At 41.0% G+C, this 25,587-nt stretch overlaps 2 protein-coding genes across 4 annotated transcripts in view; one reads left to right on the top strand and one right to left on the bottom strand.

Annotated features, from left to right (window-relative positions):
* Positions 1–16,901, bottom strand: part of glsb (glutaminase b) — a 40,694-nt gene extending 23,793 nt beyond the window's left edge. For 2 of the 3 annotated variants that reach the window (XM_026145982.1, XM_026145983.1), the window contains exons 1-7: positions 16,585–16,901; positions 8,832–8,928; positions 8,456–8,577; positions 4,996–5,125; positions 3,668–3,747; positions 1,798–1,961; positions 180–238 (exon numbers count right to left, since the gene is read on the bottom strand). In XM_026145982.1, the coding sequence (XP_026001767.1) occupies positions 180–238; positions 1,798–1,961; positions 3,668–3,747; positions 4,996–5,125; positions 8,456–8,577; positions 8,832–8,928; positions 16,585–16,898 (966 nt within the window). In that variant the 5' untranslated portion in view covers positions 16,899–16,901. The remainder of the gene's footprint in view (positions 1–179; positions 239–1,797; positions 1,962–3,667; positions 3,748–4,995; positions 5,126–8,455; positions 8,578–8,831; positions 8,929–16,584) is intronic. The other variant, XM_026145984.1, reaches the window with a different exon arrangement.
* Positions 16,902–16,987: 86 nt separating this feature from the next.
* On the top strand, positions 16,988–25,377 carry fkbp7 (FKBP prolyl isomerase 7). Its single transcript, XM_026145985.1, has 5 exons — positions 16,988–17,086; positions 18,903–19,071; positions 19,334–19,485; positions 21,698–21,825; positions 23,022–25,377. Exons 1-5 carry the CDS (start codon positions 17,008–17,010, stop codon positions 23,181–23,183), a joined length of 690 nt encoding a protein of 229 aa, XP_026001770.1. The 5' UTR covers positions 16,988–17,007; the 3' UTR covers positions 23,184–25,377.
* Positions 25,378–25,587: the final 210 nt, after the last annotated feature.

Genomic DNA, 25,587 nt, shown 5'->3' with positions numbered 1-25,587 from the left:
TTAATTAACCCCCAGACCCACAGCCTTACATTACCCCTCATTTTACCTCACTGATAAAGCAGCTCAGTGACGCCCACATTACAAGGAATTTTCTGAGGTTTGAGAGGAAGTGACACACAGACTGGACGTAAACGAACACAAACACACAGAGGAGGAGGACGAAGTGTGACTGCTTTTACCTTTATGAGTGAAGTACAAACAATAGCGCCAGCATTCACCATCGGGTTGTGCGGCTTATCTGCAAAACAACGAGAGCTCCGTTAGCGTGCTACGAAGGATCAAAGTGCAAACATTCGGCCTGAGAGCTGTGCATATACACAGATCAGAACACGAGGGTCAAGTGCATACACAGTAAACACTGACTCAAGATAATACAGAGAAACACAGCGGAGGCTGTAGCAGCTGAAACAGTCACAATATCTGATTTGAAGTATAAAACCGAACAAGTCTCTATGTAGCTTGCAAAAAAAACAGATGTATGTAGTCTAAGGAGCTGAGAAAGAAATGAACTATACTTCTGTAGGTTTTGTGTATATATGTATATATATACATATATACACAAAACCTACAGAATGCTACTGTTAAGTGTTTATAAGCAAGTTTTTGTTGTTCATACAGTGGACTAACAAAGATTAAGAAAAAAAACAGTCCAGGCCTACTAAAAACCACCCACAGGGCAGATTTTTGCTGTAATGTGTAAAGAAAAGTGCGGCCTACTGTATCTAAAGTGTAACTTTCAACCTGACTGTTTGATGGCAACTGGCCGCTTGTTGATGTTTGTGTAGCTGTAAATGCAGGAATGTGCTGGTGGGCTGACAAAGTGTGTTGCAACTTGCTGCTGTATCTGTGGTATGCTGCTGATGATCTAACTCTAACCGTCAGGACTCTGTGTACATCACACAGCCCAGTGAGAACCATCTGTATGTATGGACAAGTTTAAAACTTATTGTTGTTACTACTGTAGAGGAGTGCAGTGTTTACAGTGTTGTGTGAGTGTGTGGAGGCGTGGACAGGGACATAGTGAAAAATAAATCCAGCACTTTCCTCCCTCAGATCTCTGAAAGAGCTTGAACGCTTACATCACCTGAATTTCCTTGTGGTCATGTGATCTGCTTACACAACATTATCCCCTTGCAGGGCTGCCCTGGCAGAAGGCGGGAGAACACAGGAAGTGACCATGACATGTCTGCAGTGTGAGCCTCAGCCTGGGGATTCTGGCATTTCCTCTCAAAATGCCCATTTTTGAACAACCCAACCACGTGTTCTCCCACAATGCATCTGACTACTCACAGCTCTCACACTCGTTCTAACCAATGCTACAGCTAGCTGAGCAGCGATGGCAGGCCGTGATAGCCTCCCCCATCAAGCATCGCAGTGAGATGCAAGCGCACGTCCTGATAAAAGAAGCCCTTAGTCTTTATTAGCCATGTGACTGAGGTTTAATAAGCTGAACTGTTTTTCCACACACCTACACACAAAAGCAACACACGCCCCCTTTTGCTGGCTTTTTTGGGCATGTAAAAAAAACAGCTAACACAGACTTGTTAAAAAAACACCTATTCAGGGGGTCAACATAGGCCTGCATGTTTTTAACCCTACAAAAAGGTAGAGTGCCAAGACATGTGGCCAGGCGAGGGGGCTGCTTCGCTGGATTTCTGACTCATTGTGATTTAAGAACATCTGACCCTCGCATCATATCTACCACTTAAGTCTTCCACCAACTTCCTGTACCCTGCACTAGCTCTTCATCGCTTTACTTGGAGGACAAGGTTTAATAAAAAGTCCAAGACAACTCACCATCTTCATTCAGGAAGAGCTTGTTGAAGCGGAGGCCGCTGGGCTCCTTCCCAATGAAACTGTGCACGTACTCCGTGCTGTGGTCGTGCACGGCGACGGCATACTTCAGAGGCTTCACACAAGACTGCATGCAGAAGGGGACCTTAGTGTCTCCCACCGTATGTCTGCAACAAAAACATAAAGATAGGACGTTATCAGAGCAGGCCGCAGGCTGCGGGTTCAGTGATTAGAGACAAGAAGAAGCCAGAACAGACACGTGAAAACAGTGAGTGTTTCACAATTTGTAGGAAAGGCACGATAAACTGAAGTAACACTGTGTAAAAACAAAACCGTTATCTTTACAACTGTCAAGGTTTGTTAAACAAACTTTTATGAAAGTTTACAAGCACTAATCAGAGAACAGGGTGATCAGAACGCCTCCTGACATAGTTACTGAGAAATGGTTATTTCTTTACACGTGTTTTGTCTTTTCTGGGAAATACAAGTGGGATAGAATCAACAGTTTTAACCAGCTTGAACCAGGACCGCCATACAATAATTAAAAAACAAACAAACTGGTTAATCTAATGCTTCTCTGAAATATAAACACTGACCTTCACAAAGATTACTGCGCTAAAACAGGTACTATAACGTATAATGTAATATAACACCTTAATTTTTTTTCTGCGGTTGCCTGGTGACTGTAATGATTTATTTCTGCTGTCAATGACCTGCTGCAGGGAGCTATGCCAATTGAAGATTAATTGTCCAACAGAGTTAACCTCTGGGTGACCGTGTTTGAGCATAAAGGTGATTGCATAGGTCGCCCTGGTGGGCTGCAACTTGTCTCCTAGCAACCATTCTCTCACAGATTGGTAAAGACTTGCAGATAACTGCTGTTGACTTTATAAACGCAGATTACCAACAAGTTGCAATTCATCTAAATCAGTCTGTGCGATGAGCTCAACATGTCAGCATCTCTTTGGAGATGAGCATATATACAAGCAACTGAACTCGACTCAGCTGCTTGTTTTCTGATTACGTTCCTGTGTAAGAGCGTTCGGTGTCATTCTGCAGTTAAATTGCTGTCCTTTAGCAGCTTTGTCGCTATTTGTGGAAGAAATTCCGTTTCAGATCTTTGAGGTTCTGGCTGGAATCTAAATGTAAATAAATAATGTGGATTTCTGATTTCTGATTTTGCAGACACCAACAGATTTGCGATTTTCATTGATTTAAAGTTAATTTTATCAAAAACAGTTTGCATGAAACTCCAACTTGACTTTGCTTAACTGCAACCTGATAACAGTCTAACTCCATCTTACTGGTGTTTTAATCACCATCACAGGCCTAGTCCCCTAGTCTGCAAAGCAACTACATCAAAGGTAACACCATCACTATTCTTTGGGTTGTGCCACCAACTCTAACAACTAATTCTAACTCAGTATGACTCCAGTAAGGATGTTAGGATTTCGGGTATTTGCATCCTTGACCTTATTCATTCAGTCACTTTGTACAGCTCGTGACCACAATTAAGGGCAGGACTGCATATCAACAGGTAAATCCAATCAAAAAACAGCAGTTAGAATTTACCGATCTGCTGTGGAAACTTCTGTTTCTTCTTCTTTCTTTAGGTCTTAAAAAATCTTAAGATAAGATGAAAGTGACAGAGTAAAACACAGCACCATCTCAGAATCATTAACCAGGTTTCCTGAGGTTTTAATAAAAAAACAATGCGTAAAAACTGTCCTGTTAGCGTTCCTCACTTCACTCCTGGAACATTATTGTGTTATTATTTAACCAGCATATAGCTGAACATGGCGATTTCACACAGCAACAGTGTGTGAGAACCATTAAGCGAACATTAAGTATTAATGTGCTACCAGCGTCTCACCTCTGCCCGTCCACCGTGCACAGAGAAACCGCCCACAGGTCGGGGCTGAACTTGGCCAGCTGAGGAATGTAGTCTGCAACCTGAAAGAGAGGGCAGGCAGGTGAGAGAGGAGGCAGGTCACCTTACACTGCTGACGTCTGCCGAGGCTCAGGCTTCAGCACACAGCACACACACAGAGCTGGTAATACACAATAACAAACCTCAGAAGGAAGAATCCACCCTCGGTCATTCAAAATAAGTTAAATTAGGACAACATGCTAATTTACCTTCAGCTACCATCATGACAGTGGCTCACTTCCTGCACTCTTATTATTCAGACTAACAAGGCCCCTTTTAAAAACAGTTTCATATTAAACACGGCAAACACCTGTAGTTTCTGTGAGTTAAAAGCTCTAAAGAGTCCGTTTTAAATAGTTCTTTCTACTCTTGGCTTAAATGTTTCAGGTTAGCACAGAGGCCCAATATAAGATATATAAGGATCGCTTTAAACTAATAATCATGCAAAACTACTCTAGAAGAGTCCAGGAATAAAAACATGAGCTGGAAACATCAGATCAGATTCTTATCAAATAAAAAGAAAGTCTTCATCTGGTCTAGCAGAGCACCAGTTTGGCTTAGAAGCCGCCATTTTTCTACAGAGAAGACTTTTACAAACAGGAAAACACAGCTAGGGAAGCAGCGACTGAAATTGTGAATTGATACTGATGTTTAAATTTAGGATGATATTTTATTTAAGTCTTTCTTTTGTTAGTGATTATTTCCTCTTTGTTCAAAGGAACAAGGAACGGGTCATTTATCTGATGTGACACCTTATAAATACAGACCACTATAACCCGGGCTGAGTCTGTATTTCTGATAGATGGATGTTTGCAAACTGACTAAACACAGCCACTAATTTCGCCTCTGCTTTTTTAAAAATTGTTTTAGTTTAACAGGTCAAACATCCTCCCACCTACAACCCTGCTGGAGTAAACAGCCCTCTATTAGATTGTTAGTTTTCCGTTTAATTTAGGGATATTAGCCGATATTTCTCCTTTTTATGACTTTGCTGACTTTGTTTTGAATGCCTGAAAGTTTTCACAGCGAGCGCCAAACAGATGACGCAAACAGAAATATGCTGTCAGTGAAAATCCTGCACTCTTCTGCGAAAGTGACAGCTAGCTCACAGCGGCCTCAAAGATCCCTTTAACTCGTCTGAGGGCAGATTTTTCCCTTCGAGGCTCGACTGATCCAAACTTTCGACTGCACCTGAGAAGAGACTGATGGTAATGGCTAAATTATAACCATGATGCAGAGAGAAAGAAAAATCCATGGATCTAAGGACACACCTGCCCTCCAGTGAGATTTTTGGCATTCTCATACAGCTCATCAATATGGGAGGTGAAGGACTGGAAGTCTGGGATGACGAACTTCTTGCGGAAGGCCTGAGTGAGCAGGACAATGTTGCTCTGGACACACCTGATGAATAAATCACAGAAAGCATGCTAAAACATCGGAACTGCATGCAACTGGAGGTAAAGTTTGCAACCCTGAAGTCTGACAAACTTTTGTGACGTGTTTGATGAAGAAGCTTCATCAGAACAGTTTGATCAGCAGCTCATTTTGTCCTGGAAGGAGCCTGATCCAACATGAGCGCACACACTGATGAATGAGAGATTTCACACACTGTAAAACCATGAAGGAAGTAACCAAAGCTAAGCAGCAGCGCCAGCTGGGATGGATCAGTTTAACTGACAACTATGTTTGAATCAAACCCCCAAATCTTATAAACGAGGGCTGTTCCATACATCGCACGTTTTGTGTGTTAGTGACGTGACTTCAGGAGATGAGTTTGAGGTGAGGAGGAAGAGGACAACATTTTATTAAGATGCTGGCGGTGTTATGTTTCCTTTGTGCTTTTGTTTCTTTGGCGAATGGGACCCCTTCCCCAACAACACATAGTTAAGATGCTTCATATCTTGAGTCTGAAAGTGCAGGCAGAAATTAAAGAGCTATACGAGCACATGAACGCCTACGACCTCTCTCCTCCTCCACCTTGATATACTTCCCAGCCACTGAATTTAAATATAGTGGAGGAACATGGCGGCTTCCACAAACCACAAACCCATTCCTATATTTTTAATGGATTAAATGTAAGTTTATGAAACACATCAATTTGTTGGAAGACATAATTTGCACATTAATACATATCTGTATATATTTATACTATGAGTACTTAAAAAAATACTAACTCTGTACCTGTAGCCCTCACCTCAGTAGTGATGAAGTGCTTTGAACGCCTGGTCAGAGACTTCATCATTTCTTCACTACCAGACACACTGGACCCACTACAGTTCGCTTACCGTCCAAATCGTTCCACAGACGATGCCATCTCTCATCTCCTCCACACATCACTCACTCACTTGGACACTAGAAGGGGGAATTATGTTAAAATGCTCTTCATAGACTACAGCTCTGCATTTAACACCATAATTCCCTCCACACTCACCACCAAGCTGGAGCATCTGGGACTCAGCTCATCTATGTGTCAGTGGATCTCCAACTTCCTAACTGGCAGACCACAGGCAGTAAGGATGGGCGGACATGTCTCAGCCTCCACCACTCTCAGCACTGGAGCCCCCCAGGGGTGTGTTCTGAGCCCCCTGCTGTACTCTTTGTACACATATGACTGCGTGGCCACTACCAGCTCCACCACCATCATCAAGTTTGCTGACGACACCGTCGTGGTGGGCCTGATCTCTGATAACAACGAGACGGCCTACCTGAAGGAGATTAGGAATCTGGAGAACTGGTGCCAGAGGAACAACCTCCTTCTAAACGTCAGTAAGACAAAGGAGCTGATAGTGGACTTCAGCACTAAGCAGGAGAGGAACTACCAGACCCCCGTCATCAACGAGTGCCCAGTGGAGAGAGTGGACAGCTTCAAATACCTCGGAGTTCACATCACGCAGGACCTGTCATGGTCCTGTCACATCAACACCGTGGTGAAAAAGGCCCGACAGCGTCTCTACCACCTCAGACGCTTGAGAGACTTCCAACTGCCCTCCAAGGTGCTCAGGAACTTTTACTCGTGCACCATAGAGAGCATCCTGGCGGGAAACATCTTAACCTGGTTCGGGAACAGCACCATGCAGGACAGACGAGCTCTACAGAGGGTTGTGCGGTCAGCTGAGCGCACCATCCGCTCCGAGCTCCCTGACCTGCACTCAATCTACAGCAGGCGGTGCTGGACCAAGGCCAGGAAGATCGTGAAGGACCTCAGCCATCCCAACAACAGACTGTTCTCTCTGTTGAGGTCAGGAAAGCGATTCCGCTCCCTGAAGACCAACACAGAGAGACTGAGGAGGAGCTTCTTCCCGCAGGCGATACGGTCTCTCAATCACACCACCACACAGTACTGACCCACACATATGGTTCTTACACACACACTGGACTTTCTGGACTTTGTTTTTGCACAACACTGGTCACTATATTCTTCATTTCCAGTTAATACTTGTACAGCTGCTGTTATTGTGTATATATTTATTTATATTTAGATTTCTTCATACATTCTTATATAGTTCTATATTGTGTATTGTGTATTTTGTTGTACAGTTATTTTATTTTCAACTTTAATTTATATATTTTATCTTATTCTTTCCCAGTTAAATTTACCCTTCATTCTAATTTGTGTTGTACAGTTATTTCATTTTTAACCTTAATTTATATTTTATTCCTTCCTAGTTAAATTTACCCTTTTTAATTTTTCATATTTATTTCCTATCTTATTCATAGCCTTTCCTTTTTTTGTTTTCTTTAGGTCACGAGCAGTTGTCCAAGCATTTCACTACATATCGTACTGTGTATGACTGTGTACGTGACAAATAAAATTTGAATTTGATTTGAATTTGAAAAAGCTCAACCCAAAATAAACTGTCCCTGATAGAAAATATTTTCACTTTCACTATGTGACAATGTTGTGTAGCACCTGACGAGTTACAGGGTTAAGTTATTTCAGTTATTGTTAAGCAGTTATTTTTTACTTTTACTTAAAATTTCCAGGGAAAACACTGCCTGTGCTACTTTTGTGCTCACATTTTACTTGTGCTGTGTCACTGTTATTGCTGCTCCTGGCGCCTTCTTTCAATATATTCCTACTTTGAAGTAGGTAATATGTCATCGGTGACAGTAGCTCACTCGAAAATGAGAATGAAAAACTCCCTTGTTTTTCTAATGCTGCTTGCAAGCATGAAGAAAATGTTCAGTAATTTCTGGCTGACAATTAGAAAGACCAAAGAAAACAGTCACAATTTCACATTCTGTTCACTTTGGGTTACAAATCAAGCGCACCACCTTATTTACAGCGGTGTGCTTTCACCCCTCCTGAAAGCCGGAGAAAACGTAATCTTCACTCATGCTACAATGAAATGAAGGCTTTCACTCACTGCAGCAAAATATTGCTAAATATGTTAATTTTAAGGAAATCCTTTTTTTTTTTTTTTTTTAAAAAGAAGAAAAATGAATGCTTTAAAGTGAGTAACTGATAGCGTTAAATAACTGATCGAGCAGGCCCTGTGAATGAAAAGCTAAACTAATTCTGCACAATCAACTGCCTACTTCACACTTGATGAATATATTTTTGTACTCATATAATAAGGAAATTCAAATACTTGAATTTGCTTATTAATAACACACGACCATCAATATGTGCTGAATGCTTTTTGAGGCTGCTGTCAGTGCAGTTTCCTTGAAAAAATGAAGAAAAAGGTGGAGATAAAAAATAAATAACACCATAACGAGCAGCCTCACTTCTTGAAAAGGTGCCTGTCCAGTGTAACGCCATCTGAAGTCTTCTTTAGAGTTTCTTTCAGTGTTTCCATGCACTCCTTCAGTCGTGGATCTCCGGAACGAAGCCCCGTGGCTTTCAGTGCCTAAAATTAATTAAACAAAGACGTTTTTGGTGAATATTTTCACATTTTTAACACAGAAGTCAAAACTGTTTGGATGAAATATTCACATGAATACTAGGAGTGAAAAAATGTCAGTTTACAGCCAACCAGCAGGTTTCTAGTTTTTATGTTTTAATTAATTTATTTCAATTAAGTAACATGTCTCCTAACACCCAGTTGCAGTGCACCATAATAACTCTGAATGTATGTGACCAAACTGAATCTGAAGGACTTACTGTGAGAAATTTGTGAGCAGGAATCGTCTCTTGACCTTCGGCCACTGTGTAGAAAAGCAAATCCTCCAAACTCGGGAGAATCCCTGCGTTTCTTCTCCTGGGATAGAAAGAAAAGACAGAAAGGAGGCAATGATTAAGTCCCCAAAGCAGTATCGTCACCTAAAAGCACTTTACACACGAGCTCTGATATAAAGTAACTGCAGCCTCTCAGGGTCGTTGACACACAGCAGAATCGCCCTTTAACACAAACCACACTATACCGTATTCTCACTTTTCAAGCCAGTGTAAACACAGAGCTTATCTTTGGCTGTTGATACAGCCATTTACACATTAGTGACGGATCTAATAGAAATAAGCAGGCCAAGCGTTAGTGACAAAAGGTGTGTGTGTTTGTTTATACAGTAAATCCGAAAAACGGCTTTACTCTTTATAAAACGCCACATTACTGAGTCTATCCTTTTATAGATGTAAATGAAACAGCAATGATGATGATTCATGAGGAGATGAGATGACAGATGTACTATAAACAATATGACTGTTTGTATCGGAGACAAAGTTTAAATTGATACTTCCGGCGCCGTCTCGGATGGCAGCCTGTCTAACATGCTCTCTACAGTTGAAAATTACTTTCCTATTTTGGCGGGTCCTTTAATGTTTGTAGGAAAATGCTGACAATGTTCTATCACTCTGTGGTAGAGAGTGTTGTGTTCTTTGCAGCTGTGCTGGGGCAGTGGGGTGAAGACAGCTGATGCCAACAGGCTGAACAAACTGATTAAAAAGGCTGGTTCTGTCCTGGGTGTCAGACCGAAGAACCTAGAGGAGGTGTCCGAGAGGAGAATGCTAAAAAGGCTTCTTTGTATCATGGACAACCCCTCCCACCCCATGCACGCCTCCATGATGGATCATCGGAGCACACGCAGCAAAAGACTCATTGCCCTGAAATGCAGAACTGACGGCCACAGAAAATCCTTTGTACCGGAGGCAATAAAATTATACAACTCTTCCTCACTCTGTAGGTGATTTTCCTGAAGATTAATAACAAGCTATTCTGTTCCCATTCAGACCGTGCAATATCACCCAACAGTTTTTTCATTGAATGTTTGTTTCATCTCCCCATCATATGCTGCTACTCTTGTATCCATTTGCACAAAACTATGTCACTTTTACAATCACCTGCACTGATAGCTAAGCTATTTATTTTTCAGGATATAGTTATACTGTTACTTGCTACAGTTATTCGATATTATATTTTGCACTATCCTAATGCATATTACTGTATACTTGTATTCTATTGTACATATTGTATATCTTATTACTCTCTTCCTGTCTCTCTTGCTGCATTGTGCATGTGTATGACAAAAGAATTTCCCTCGGGATAAATTAAGTTCTTCTTATCTTATCTTAAATGGTTTTGGAAGGAAGAGAAGACGAGCTTTAGAGGAATATTTGGTACAGCTCAATCCAATAGAGCATATTTGGGACGTGATGGAATGGCAGGCTGACATCATGAATCTGCAGCAACATTGCTCAGCAAAATTCCTGAGCAATGTTTCCAGCAACTTGTTGAATTTGTGCTGTGATCTTGTGAAATTATATCTGAGGGCAAAAGTGGGCAAATTCAGTTTTAACAAGGTGCATCTAATAAACTGTCTGGTGAGTTTGTCCTTGTGTGTATGTGCTGCCATATTCTGGTGCAACGGTTAAGTCCATGCACATTTATACTTTTTCCTTATTCACTGAATTGAGCTAATGCATTAAACAGTGTACACTGTCTCCACTTAAATAATGTTGCAATAGAAGCATCTATAATTACATAAACCCCCAAACTACGTGACCGCTGCACACAGGTTTGGTGGTTGTGTCTGGATCAGACCTAAATTCCAGGAATTCTCCCGTCTTTGGTCCCGTCCAGCCCTCGGAGGCTCTTGGATTAATAAAACCAACACTGTGGCTCGTTCACACGCCGGGATGACACCGCAGCAGAGGAGAAAAGTTAGCTCGGCACAGAGAAGCATTCAAACATCTGGATTTTTTTCAAGACACCAACAAATTTAACCTGGAAATAAATAAATGAGCCACCAAAACTTTGCACTGCACAGACTAGATTTAGCTCTGCCAACAGCCACATCACCATTTAAAATCCCAGGATTCACCCTGCGCTCCTCCCTGCCTTCCTCTCATCTCTTCCTGTTCTCCACAGAGTAAACACTCCACATTCAGCCGAGGTAACGACAGCCAAACGTGTGCAAACACACCCAGATCGACTGAAATGCCGTCAGTCGGGCATGCATGATTCAAGAGATTTATTGACCCGACATCTGCCTCTGCACGCACAGCAACAATAAGAACAGCACACAGTCGAAAGGAAACTTGCATGCGATATGCATCTAAGATAAAGTCTCCACTCTCACATGTGCTAATCTGAGACACTTTTAAGCACAACCTGCCCTCTGATGTGTTTCACGCTGCTGAGCAGTCATTCAGACTCTGTGGAGGAGGGGTTTGCACTGAGATCTTTCTGCTCTGAAACTTGCAGCAGCCACATGGCGGCATTTTGTGCAGAGCCGGCAGAAAACACGAGGGCGGCTTCATGTAATTAAACTCCACACATCAGTGTGGGTTCATTAGTCATGATGAGGCCCATTTAACTTTTGAATTCATTCATTTATCAAAACTAATAAATCTCCACTTGGGATTCTCAAGTCATCTACCAGAGCATCCATCACAGAAGAGGTTTAAACAGGATGTGACCACAGACTGGACATCGACATGGATCTAGCCACTGTTACGCCGCTCATTGGTTTCTCGAGTTTCAACATTAGTGTTCAATATACATCACAGCATCTAATTATCGCTATTGGCATAAATGATCCCTTATACACCTTTTTACTAGCTAAAAGTGTCCTGAACCATTATCCTGAGGCGATTAATTCAAATTCAGAATGAAGAGGGTGTTCATGGTCATCAAAAATAGGCTGGGCTTTCCTTAAAACAGCCTGATGATGCAGCTTAACCAATGAAATTTGTTGTCAACCAGTAATTTTTCCAGCAGCTCTAACAATCCTGTTCAGTTTGTTCTTAATTCCCCCAGTCAGGTTACCATACCAGACTGAATTATTGAACATAAGGATGCTTTCAATCAAGCTCACATAACTGACACAAGCCTCTCAACTTTATCTTTAAGAGCTGATATCACTAATAATGCTAATCAATAAAGGAGGAAGCAGTTACTTCTACCTAAACCTGGTTCTGGATGTTTTAAGTCATCTTAGATCATGAGTTTAAAATTCTGGTTGTACCATAGGGCTGCTCGATTATGGCAAAAATGATAATCACGATTATTTTCACTGAAATTGAGATCACGATTATTTGACGATATTTATTTAACCCTTTAAGACCTACTATAGAACCAAGTCCACCAGAGCTTTTTTTTTTTTTTTTTTACATGCTGTAGTGCCATTTGTGGGAGCATTTCAAGTTGCTAAACATCAATACAACTGTTATAGCCCATATTTTAATAATATGTATGCATTAAGTCCATAGTAATTACATAAATTGCAAAAAAGTGCAATAAACTACAAAAAAAATTGAAAATCACTTTTGTTTTGTTTACATATATTTCTACTTGGAGAAATTTAAGAGGCTTATCCCTCAAAACTTTAAATACAATAAAGTTGCAAAAAATAGTTTACAACAACAGGAAATTTATTTTGAGTGTCTTCATAGTTTTATTTTGGAGATACAGCAATTTTTATATACTGCAGGAAAAACAAAAAACAATCCTATGATGCAAATTTGCAAAGAAAACAGCATGTGCATCATTTCACTGTGGGAAGTGTTACGAACAGCTGATAGGAACGGCGAAGCCTGTTTCTGGAATATTATGTTTTTGTTCCTGCAAGCGCTTTTTATGCAATTTTTGCAAAGCTATATGTGGAACGAAACCGTGACCGAGGACAAGCTGATGGCATCAGATGTAAGTACAACTCCTCCGGTTTCATATGCAAAACAAATTATTGCGCTAGCTTACACGGTTCAGGTTCTACAGGGATTTAAAAATAGTTACGCAAAACGGAGCGTGCTGCTCTGACCGGCTTTAAAGGGTTAACAATGACTTTAAAAAAATAATATAAAATAGTGTGCAACACCACTGAAGTTTTTTTTTTAAACTCTCTTTTCAACCAACGGCAGTTACTCTCCAAATAACTTCTGCTTAGCTTTCCGAGCTTCCCTCCGGTCCTCTTAATCAGCGGTCTCCAACCTTTTTTGCGCCACGGACCGGTTTATGCCCGACAATATTTTCACGGACCGGCCTTTAAGGTGTCGCGGATAAATGAGGGAGGGGCTAATAATCGGCTCAGTCATTTTTAATGATCGTTGAAAGCCCAGATCGTAATCGTGATTAAAATTCGATTAATTGAGCAGCCCTATTGTACCATATTTAACTCTTTGTTTCGTGCAGATTTCCATTGTCATTTGGTGGTGTGTATTTGTATTTGTGTACAACTGCAGTAAAGCTAAATCCTTCCCACAGAGAAACCTGTCAAATAGTACATAGTAACCTCCACAGAGAGCATCAGGACTTCTGCTGTAAACACTTCAACATTGGGAGTCTGTGGGGACTGATTTACTGCTGGAGCCTCAAGTGGACATCAGAGGAACTGCAGTGCTGGCTGCACATGCAGGAGTCTCAGGTTTGTTTGGATAGCAGCCACCTGAAGTCTCTGTTCATACACTTTTCCAAGTACTCCAGGTTCACCTTGTAGTTTAAAGCAGCAGGAAGTAGATAAAGGCTGAATCTTTACTTTACTCAAAGCTAACTTAAGCAGAAAAACTGACAGCAGTGTCAAGCCCTATTGAAACCCTTGGACTGGTCCACAGATGACTGAATGAACAAGCCCCATTTCACAGAGTCCAGTGGTTTAAGTGCCCGAGTCTTACAGTTGTCAGCAGCAAACATGAGCTGAACTAAATGAGCAAATCCACCAGACGGTGTTTAACCAGTAGATGGGTAAGGGCTGAATACTGCCTTGAACACCTTGTTTGTCTGCATTTGTCCCTGTAAAAATCCTCACGGACAGATGGCTCAGTCCATCTGCAATTGGATGACTGCTCACCAGTGCATGCAAGAGCTTCCTGGAAACAAGAGCTGAAGAGTAGTCTTCTTTCTGTGCTCTGCTTCATCAGGAGTGCTTTAGCAATGACGGCTGCCCTCTGGACACCCAGTCACACAAGAGTAGACACACCATAGTGCTCATATATCTGCCAACATCAAAAATCAGAGTAACACCTAACCAGACCTCCGGTAAATGCAATTAATATTTAACCCATTGTTTTACATGGATGCTGCCATCACGTGAAGCTTCTGCAGCTACAGGCTCAGATCAGGCAGCTGCTGGCCATCTACTTTAAGACAGTTTGACTTGTTTTGCTTCATTTCGTGGCTTCATTTCACTGAGGGCGGGGCTTACGGATGCAGCCGGAGGACTGGTGGAGCAGACTGGTTCAATTTCAGTTTTCTATTGACAGGAATAAAAGAGGTTTCAGAGAAAAGTGTGCGATTACAGGACTTTTTAAGATGTGCAACTGCAGCCTGACTTAGCTTTTCCTCCTTACCTCACTGGCTGAATATTCGTGGGTATGCAACCCTGCTGTACTCATGCAAATAACAGAAGGAGAAATCCTGCTTCACCTTCGGTGTGAACGCACCCGTGCCAAATATTTAATGACTGTATATAATGATGATTTCATCTGCAATGTCTCAGTCATGCAGTAATGCTGTGATATACTGTAAAACCTTATCACTACCAAATAATTATATTTTTTTGCTTTATTTATTAATCACACTGTTTTAATAAACATATCACACTTGATTTCATAGAAAATACTGAGATAGTCTCCATCACATACTGACATCAAGTCTAAAAATATCCACATCTCAGCCACTCTTCATGTGATGACAGCTTGGTTTGACCAGCTACTCCAGGAAACACATCAGCCTGTGTTAGATACGGGTTCCCTGATGGGTTTCCTGCAGTAGCTGTACCTACTCTTATCTAAAGCACTGAGAAACAAAGACTACAAGCTAGAGCAATAACTGCATGTTGTGTTGCTTTCATTAAGCTTCATTATTTCAGACAGGAAACCTGCTGACCCTGAGGGATTATGTGAAGAGTGTCTTGGGAGTGCAACATGTGCATTAGCAAAGCAAAAACCAATATCGTACATCTGTGTGGTGACGCCACCCTGTCCATGTGAGTCTTCATTTCGAGGTCAGGAAATATCTCATGAATTTTTTCCAGCTCGCTGCAAAAGGAACGACGTGGCTGCAGGCAGGCAGCTGGAGGCTGCCACAGATGTGGATTTAACCCCCCAAAAAAGACTCAATCATTAGGATTTCATTTTTTTATCTGATGACAGCTGCAGGGCTGCTACTTAGTAGGAAAACTTGTGAATTTTTACCAAAGACACCAAAAATTCCTGCATTTCTCATCAGTTTGTAAATTGTGGCATTGGTATTGTGTAAGGTCAAACATATGGCAACACAAGGAAGTCCAAACTAGTGAAAACTGCAGAGACGTCATTAGTAATTCCAATTTTTAAACAAAATATTTCTTTTGTACTTTATTTGAGGTGAAATATGTTTAAACTTTACAGTATTTCCCATTTTTAAATGACTAAAATTACCTTTTCTTCTTTCCTACAATACTCAGAAGTGAAGGCTTTGTGCCCTATTAGAGTCACAGCCATCCTAAAATCATAATGCAGATCTAATTTTTAAATGATACGGTTTTATTTCTACTTGATATAGTCCGCTAAAACTAGGCCCATCAACTGAAAAAAAATGGCAGGACTATTGTAATGCGTCATTAAGTGGATGTGGATAAATATAAACAGCATAATGTGTCCTTCATTCAATGCTGTAATGGTTTTATGTTAAAATACATGTTTTGTTGTTGTTGTTCTTGTTGTTTTGTTTTCTACAGGGAGTTGATCGAGTCTGTTAAGTTCAACATAAATAACCTGTGGAGCAGCAGCAGCAGCAACGCTCCAAATGTGACCTCCTTAGTGAAGGTCACAGTAGAAACCACTAGAACCTGCTCTGCTTCCTCCCCAGAACAGCAGCACTCCTTGTCGCAGCGAGCGAAACTAAAATAAAAACACGTGCATGTGGATGATCGTAGCTCAGTGAGAAGCTGAACCCGGTCTCCTGAAGCCTCGGTGTGGACCTTTTTACCCTCTGCTTCACGGCCTGCTGCTGTTTCACTTTCACAACTGTTGGCCCCCGCTGAGTATTATCTCCTCTGGGGCAGGCAGCTAACAGGACAACACTTACAGATTGGCGTGGTCAACTCAAAATCCCGGTAGAGCGGAAGTGCCCTGATGCGGAGTATTTGAAGACGTGAACATTTTTTATCGCCACCTTTAACGAAGCCGGTGGAGCGAACACGTCGCACATGGCCCGAGAGCCACTGATGTCCCACACAGGCTACAAGCTAGCTTATTTTTTTTATTTATTACGGTTTATTTAAAATGTCTTAAATGAAGGGTTAAACCTGTAAAAATCACATTTAAAAAATAAGTAAACATTTACATTTTAAATAAAGGGACATTTAATGCGGTCATTAAAAAGTGTTCGCGTCGGTTAGCGGTCGCAGCATCCGATCGCGTCACGCACAGACGCCAGATGCGACGTCATGGCATGACAGCGGGCAACCCGGAGATCTTCTAGAAGTATTTTACTGAAACCTACTTGTCGCTGTCCGCTTCGCCGCCGGCTCCATCCTTCTTCAGCTGCTCCTCTACCTCCTCGGCTTCGGTTTTCACGCAGTAGGAGCGGAGAGAGGCGGCGCGGGGCGCGGTGCGGAGAGCCGGGCGGTGCGCGGCGGCATTGAGGAGCTTCAGAGGAGCAGATGTGGCTCTGGCATCAACGGAGGTGGCGCCGAGGCAGCAGAAGCAGCGGGAGCCTGTCGGCAACCAGGTCTTCTCTCGGTAGACGGGAAAGGGACGCTTGAGGGTGGCTTCAAACAACTCCTTCAGCACTGTCGAGGACCTAAAATGTAACATCTCAATCCTGTCGGGCAATGAGAGAGAAATTCGTGATTCCTAATAAATCCGAGAGAATCTGCGAGGCTTCTGAATAGCGATTCGAAGCAAGTTGTCTGTCCGAGCGGCGATGACTCACAGACACCGGCTTCCACAAGTATATAGAGCGGAACAGCCACGCCCCATAGCTTTTTATTGGTGGAAATACAGTTAAGTAATTATGACGTACCCTATCAATTCTTCTTCTGTGTTTTTTTTTTAAAACTGCACCATCGGATATATGACCTATCAATATATGACTATGTTTTTACAACATGTTTACAGAGAAAAGGTGGCTTAATTACGCTGCTTTTACCGGGTTTATTAGAATGTTATTAGATTCATTCATTCCTTATTATTCCGTATCATTATCATTATTATTATTATTATTGTTGGTGATGGTGGTTTTGTAGTTGTTATTATCATTAAAGGAGACTTGGTGGTTGAATGAAAAAGTACAAGAGAGAATTCGAAGGAAAAGGCGTATAATGAGTTGTATGTCAGGCTGGACGCTAAGGAGCGAGAAAAGGATTTGTAGTGATTGGCAGGGCATATGAAGCTGGAGAGGACGTGCAGCAGGTTAGGGTAATTAATCCTAACAGAAATCTACTAATGAGTGACGAGAGTGTGCTGAGATGATGGAAGGAGTACTTTGAGGAGATGGTGAATGAAGAAAATGAGAGAGGAAGACAGTTTGTGAATCAGGAAGTGCAGAAGATTAGTGAGGAGGATGTGAGGGCAGCTTAGCAGAGGATGAAGAGTGGAAAGGTAGCTGGTCCAGATGACATATCTGTGGAGGTTTGAAGGTGTCCAGGAGAGAGGGAAGTTGACTTACAGATGGATAAAGTTGATGACATGAGGGCAGCTTAGAAGAGGATCAAGTATTTCCCATGAAGTTATGGGAAATAGTTATTCAAGCTATGTTAATAAGAAGGTTGAGTATCTGCAAGCAGCAGTATGACTTCATGCAGAAAAAAGACCTCTACAGACGTGAGGCAAAGAAGTATGTGAGCGTGGAGCACGACAAGTATGAGGACAGTGATGTTAAAGTTTTCACTGTGACTGAGCGGGTTGGACAGGATTAGAAATGAGTACATCAGAGGTACAGATCAGGCTGAGCAGTTTGAAGCATGGAGGAAGAATGTGGAGACTCCAGGCAGGAAAAGAGGAAGCTCAAAGAGAAGATTCATGGATGTTGTGAAGGAGGAGATGCAGAGGGCTGATTTGAAAGAGAAGATGATACACTGTGGCACAGTGTAAAAAAAAGCATATACTACTACTACTACTAATAATAATAAAAATAATAATAATGATGATGTGTGCATTTCAGTTTATTATTATTGTGCTGTACGCAATAATAATATAATAATATTAATAACAATAACAAAATAATAATGATTATTACATATTAGCAATTATGACTAAAATTATACTTATATAATTAGATTTTAATTAATGATTGTGATTTTGAGTATTTTAATTATTATATAAAATAATTATTATTATCATACATATTGAGCCTGTGGAGCCATTGCTTTTCTTCAGGCAAAATTTCAGTGGATTCGGGAAAAAGGCGCAAACTAAGCAAAATGTGCAAATTCAGGGAATCAAGTGTCTAACACTCACTTTTGCAATGAGCACGTATTCTGTAGTTTTATACAGCAATATACAGCTTTAATGTAAGATTTCGGATGCAGAATTAACATCACATTATTTATTTGTTTGTTTTTATTTACGTAATAATTCTGCAGCCCCAGTACCTTTTGAGAGCAGCATTTCTGCCCTCGGTATAGTCTGTCAGGAAAAGCATGCGCAGTTTCTCCAACCCAGGTTGATCCCCTGGCAGTCAGAACTCAGGGTATTCCGGCCCAACGTCTCATACGTCCTCCTCAGTGTTCAAACGTCACCTTCAGAAGTTGCCACGAATGCAAAGCGGCATGATGTGGAGGTTACTGAGCTGCACAGTGTGCCTGTTTGTGTCCGCAGGGCTGAGTCTGCGGCCAGTTTCGGCCGCTGAAGAGGAGCTGGACGGAGAAGTGGAGACTGAAGTTTTATTTAAACCAGAGGAGTGCAGCCAAAGGAGCAAGAGAGGAGATCTGATCAATGCTCACTACGATGGGTTCCTCGCCAAAGATGGTTCCCAGTTTTACTGCAGGTCAGTGCTTTGAAAACAGAGTTATGTGTTAGTCCGATGTTAATTTGGAGTGAGTAATGAATGCATACTTAATCCTAAAGTCCTCTTTAATGTGTGTTTAAAATGCTGAAGCTCTATTTAAGCTTTAAGTATGTTAAAGTGTAAAGGGATTGGAAACATTCCTCATTTTAAGTTTAAAGCAACCAAAATTAAAGTGCACGTTTAGTCAAACTTATTCAAAGATTGTTGATGTTCTTTGTCTCTGCTTTTATTTCTGTTTCAGTCGTACAGACAAAGATGGACAGCCTCAGTGGTTCGTTTTGGGTGTGGGACAAGTCATTAAGGGACTGGATGATGGGATGATGGGCATGTGTCCTGGAGAGAAGCGAAAACTAACCATCCCATCAACCCTGGCATTTGGAGAAAAGGGCAAAGGTAAAAACATCTAGGTGGTGGTAGGTGTGCTGATTATGTATTTCCCCACAAGGTTGGGGATGTGATTTTAAGGTTTTTATCATGAAAACTCAGTTATACTCAAGGTAAGGCCTTAAAAGGTTATCAGCAGTCTGAGTTTTAAGTTGCTTCTATCATTTCCTGTTGTGGTGTTCCCCAGGGCTCAGTTCTCGGTCCTGTTTTATTTTCTGTCTGTGTGCTTCTGTTGGGTCCAATAATCCATTAAGCAGTGACTGTGAAGACCCATAGAGGCCTTTATATGACTGTTTCAGAGGTTGAGAAGTACAACTTGTGTAAAAATGTGGACACCTCTTTAAACAAATAACTAAAAAGTCCTGAGATGTAAATAAAAATGTTTTCCATGAGCTTTGAGTTTCTGCAAGTTGACTTTGTTTCAGTGATTTGAAAGCGTTGCAGAAATTAAGTTTAAGTAAATCAGTAGAAAATCTTAGTGTTTGCTTCAAAAATGAGCTACAGCAGCATCTGTCTTTTTTATTATTCATTACATACATACATATGCTGTGTTTTCTCAACTCTGTTTTGTGTGATATTAGTTGATTGTTGCAGGTCTGCCTTCATGCTGTCTTATCTTCTTTTACAGCCCTTTAACTGAAGGGAGATCACATCCCTCGCAGTGTTTGCTACTCTTCTCCACATGGCATGTCCTGTAAGCATGCAAAGATCTTTAAAGGTCTCCTCTTCGTTTCTTCTTTGTATGTGTTGGAGAACTTTTGGAGGAGTAATAGTTGATTCTTTGATTAATACTAACTACAGTCCTCTGATAGTGGTGTGTTCAGTCTGGGATGTTGCATTTCACCCTTTGCGTGTGAAAGAAATGTTTCTTCTGCTTAGAGTGCATGTTTTAGTTGCCCCCTGCACTAGTTGGCTTTATAATGACCCACAGACACTGAAACAGAGCTTCACCGATTCTTCTCTCTGTACCCTCTGTTATTCTCTGTACATTAACTGCATGTCAATCTAATATTCTTTTACTCTCTTGCTCGTATAAAGCATATTTTATCTTGTTTGATTTTAACCAATGGCAGTCATTTTCCAAGGTACCTTTGTGTCTTTATTAGGCAATAAAAGAGAAATGGTTTGTAATCTAAAGCATAAGGTGAGAAAATCTAAAGATACTGCAGAATAATATGTAACCATAAAACGTTTGGGTCAAAAACATGGACATGGACTTATGATTTTTCCCAAACAGCTACTAAACAGACTGATGAAAAACAAACAAACATAATTTCACTTTGTAAACACTGAAGAGGAAGATTGTACTACAACACAAGCCATATTATTTGTCAGATAATTACTATTAGAGGCGACGGCTCACATAATACAAACTTAGCCTTAATGTAATTTAGTGGGTGGAGCCAGAGGTTATAAGGTTTGGGTTAATATTGCTGTAAATGGTAGTAGCAGGGCTTCCTGTGCCTGAAGTTACCATCCTGGAGTTCCACAAGTATACTTGGTCCCATCATGCTCACATTTTTCATTAACATCGTGTCTTTTGTAATAGATTGTAATGTCCATAGTTACTCATGCTGAAGATGCAGTTGTGTGTTGCAGAGCTGTGACATAGGGGGAATTAGCTATGGAGACCAAAGCAGATTTTGTATCAGGATGTAAACGTGTTTGTTTCTGCTGTAAAGTCTGGACATTTTAACATAGAAGTGTATGGAGACTGAGTCACTGCTGGAGCTTCAAGTGGACATTAGGGGAACTGCAGTTTTGACACTTTAGACTTTTTCTGCATTGTGTAATTTAATGGGGTAAAAACAGACGTAAGCAGCCGTACATGAATTTTTACATAAGATCAGTTTAAAAAAATCTTCTGGTCTCTTGGGGCTTGTGTAAACCTTTAGATTCACATTTTCAACACACATATTTTTCTTTAAGCTTCAGAGCAGCGTCTATAGTTTTGCTCTCAAATCACATTTTTAAACACACACCTATTCTCCTTGATAGTACAAACAATGCACCAAACCTACTGCGTACTTCCATGCCTTTATATTTTGCACTGATTAAAGTCACTACCATGTTACTCAGTGATTAATGTTTCTCTGTCGGTATCTGCTGTTTTATTCAACTCAGCACAAAAATCTGAAATCAGCAGCTGAGCCACCAATCTGATAAACTTCTTCAATGATAATGAATCATCGGTCATTTAAAATGTTGATGTTTTAAACAGGTCCGGTGCCTCCTAATGCCACCGTGGTCTTTGAGGTGGAGGTCCTCTCTGTGTCCAAGGGACCACGCACCATGGAGGCTTTTGGAAGGATGGACCTCGATAAAGACAAGAGTCTCTCAAAGGCAGAGGTAACTTTATTTTATAACCTGGTAATTACAATAAAAGCAAGGACACAGTTGGTTCAGCTCATGCTTTCTATCATAAAATAAGTCCTCTGTAATCCGATGACATATGATCCCAATTCCACTTATTCAGCCGGACATTAGTCTTCAGTTCCAGGTCTGAATGCACCTTCAGTCCTAAATGACTGAATAGAAAAGTGAAAAGACAAAAAACTGCAGCACATTAATAAGGCAAGAGCCTGGAAACAGGGTCATCATATCTTAAGAATCAGATAAGCAGTCGAGCAGAATGGGCTTGTTTTATGCTGAAAATCAGGGTTATTAGGAGATACAAATTAGCACCTGGCCCATCTGTGTGCGTGCAGCTTAAACATGCATAGAAAATACCTTCCTACAAATTTGTTTCTCTGTAATACCAGTCATGAAACTGAGAGAACAAACTACATGATTGTTATGTAATAAAACAGGATCCAGCTCTACATGAAATGTGCTTAGTTGGTCTCTTTTCGCACACGACTCTACCACTCTGGTGTATGTGGGTAAACGTGTGGCATTAAAGGCAAAAAACTGGGGTTCAACCAAAAAAAAAAAAAAACAGCCAAAAAACCCTTTGTCCAGCGTAAAAATATGTGATTCTGTGGCGAAATGTCCCGTTACGTTAGAATCGGCTAATCTCCTGCAGTCTCCAGTTTCATGCAAACTCACAAACACAATCTTGTTCCTGTCATGTGATTCTGGAACAGAAAGTGATGGTTTTCTTAAAATAAACCCGCGTCTTTACTTCTGCAGAGGCTGATCTCGTGGTTTAAATTTAAATTATCCCAAACTTGATAATCTGACTAATAATCCTGCCAGTGCAGTAACACATCAACCTGTTTTCACCAGCCCTACCTGAGATTATGTACCTTGCATGTTTATCATAGTGCATATTTCCACTCCTTCACATATAGTCGCCTCATAAAGAATAAAGGTTGCATATTATGCTCATTATCTCTATTTTATCTTTAAATTATTAACTGCAGTACCAAGAAGCTTCTAGCACGCATGTTGTCTGGATGGGTAATACTGAAAGAAAACAGGAGAACCAGCTGCTGAGGTTTCTATAACATATATATATATGTGATACGTTTCCTGTCAGGCACAGCGTGAGGGCGGCGTTATTAAAATTCACAGTTTACTCTAAGGTGTTTCTCTGTTTCCAGGTGAAAGAATATTTGAAGCTGGAGTATGAAAAAGGGGGGAAGCCGCGCGACGACCCTTTCTACGAGAAGCTTATAGACGATATCTTCTACAAGAACGACGGCGACAGAGATGGCGTGATCAGTGCGAAGGAGTATAACATTTATCAGCATGATGAGCTCTAGCACTGTTTGTTTTTTTTTTAGTTTGTGTGTTATTTAGAGAGGAAACTAAAGGGAATACACACACACACACACACACACACACTTCCACTGTTAGATGTGTACACTTTTTCAGTCACTTTCCGTCAAACAGACTCACCACTTCTTCTTCATCTGGAAGTTTCCTGTTTTTCCCGCAAAGCCTTTTGAACATGTAAATTCAGGCCTGCAGAAGCGAGCATGTGAGGGGGTTTCTTCCTCTTTAGCGGTTATTTTGACCCATTTTGTCGTTGTAATGATTTGGAAAATGTTTGCGGTGGAAATAATGGGCCAGTGACTTGTTACCTGTTTCCCACTGACGTGAAGCCATTTCTGCCTTTGAGAACCAGCCCACATCGTCACTGGTGTGAGTACCCTTCATTCCAGTGTTTCTAGACCGTGTAAAAGATGGACTTAGCTACTCTGAAATCAGCCGTTGCTATTGCTGGTCCATCTGCTTTTTTTAAGGACTGACCACAGTAAAAGTATCCTGAAATATCAGCTTCAGTTTGGTGATAGTCTGTGCATTTTACAGCTTAAAATGTTGACTCAAGAGTTTGGAAACCCCATAAATCTTAATCTGATCCATAATCAATGGTCAGTCCTTGAAAAACCAGGTGGACCAGCACAACCCCACACAAGTGTGATCAGCCTGGAGCTCTTTGCATATTTGCCAATATAGTCTTTGAAATTTATAAAAGGCTAATGGCTGCTCTTCACCAGAAACAAGTTAAAGCTGAAGCATGCCCATGATTTCACAGGACCTGTCTTTGTGAAACCACAGGTAGCGCCCTCTGGTGACTGCTGAAACAAATTCAGGTTTAAGGCACTTGCAGACCATTTTCTATACAGTCTGTGGTTTCTAACAGAAATTTGGGCTGAGGAGGAAACATCTGAGGGCTGCTTCCGGTGGAAAATGGGTAAAAGAGGCCCCCCAAATAATCAGTAGTGACATGGAAACACTAAATGGGATTAAAATTCTGGGGCCTTTTTCTACGAAGCAATCTTTTCCTTATGTAGCTTCACTTAACCTAATCAGGCTAGGTGGCTATCGTCTCGATAAGTCATCCTGGGGTTTATCAGTCTAGGTATGAGTATGCTCACATGAAAGAGCCAGGATTTGACCACTCGCGAACATGCACAGGTGTACTGGCAGCAAATGCCGATGGAAACATGACAGCAGCAGTGTGTGAGAAGAAAAGAGCCGTATGGTAGTAAAATTCTGAAAACTCAGAGCTGTTCTATTAAGACAGAAGATTATTTAGTTATTCCTTTAAATTAAGTTGTTTGGATGCACGTACCACAGTCTCAGCCTTATTCTTTCATTTGCAGCCTGCACTGTTTAATGTTCTAAGAGCAAGTAAAGAATAAATAGAAAAAAAATTCAAACTGGCAAAAAGGTCAAGCCTTTAAGGTGTGCATGGCTTAGCCGCCCTGTCATACTATCTTAAAGCTTTCAGAACAATAAAGTTGACTGAATTGTTTGTAGCAAACAGGCAGAAAGGCGAGTAATAAATTTGCTTCCAAGAATTTCCATTTTTTACTTACGGTCATCAGATAAAGACAAAAACTTGAGACTCTCTTGCTGTTTGCACTCCGAGGTCTTCTAGGAATGGTGACGGATTTCCAGGAGAACTGATTGGTCAGAAGGTGGTGATTTCATGTCTGCAGCATAGGTTACCATGGCAGCGCACTCATGGTAGAAGTGAACTGCTGAAAACCTCCAACTTTAACCTAAAGTTACTTGCTTTGTAGGATAGGCTAAGCTCCAAATGTTGTTTTAGGGCAGATTTTTCCTTTAGGAAGCAGACAACAAGTAAAGCTGAGCGAGCTCGAGTTCAGTCTGAAAGTAAGAATATGTGCAGCACCTGTGAAAATGTGCAAACACCACTATATATTTTGCCATTTAAAGGTTTTTTTCCTTCAAGTTTTCTGAACTTTGATTCAACTTTCAGCCAAAACCGAAGGATTGCACAACGTCCTGCAATCAGCCATGTGATAAAGTCTTTTAAGATGAACACAAGAACAAACAGCTCAGAGGATCCCGGCTGCATCCGGGCCTCACAGCTCCCCGGATCAGCAGTGTTTCTCTCAGAAACCACGTCTGTAAACATCTGTGTGTAAAAGAATGAACTGTGACACAAGTGAACATAACTGATAATAAAATTGTGTTTTTGTCTTGGTGTGGTCAGATCTGTGTTTGTGTGTATGCAGAGGGAACAGATGAACGAAGAGGAGGAAAATCTGTATTCAGTCTACTTAGTATGGAGGACTGAGAGTGCCAAAATCCTAAATAAAAAACCAACTCACTAATAAATCAATAGGACAAAAAATATCCATCTAGCTACTGAAACGTTTATAAATAAATATGAAAACATTTAAAAGTAAA

Source organism: Astatotilapia calliptera, chromosome 16, assembly GCF_900246225.1.
Source record: "Astatotilapia calliptera chromosome 16, fAstCal1.2, whole genome shotgun sequence".
Lineage (NCBI taxonomy): Eukaryota > Metazoa > Chordata > Actinopteri > Cichliformes > Cichlidae > Astatotilapia > Astatotilapia calliptera.
The sequence above is the reverse complement of the archived record's forward strand: the minus strand, read 5'-3'. Positions and strand labels throughout refer to the sequence as shown.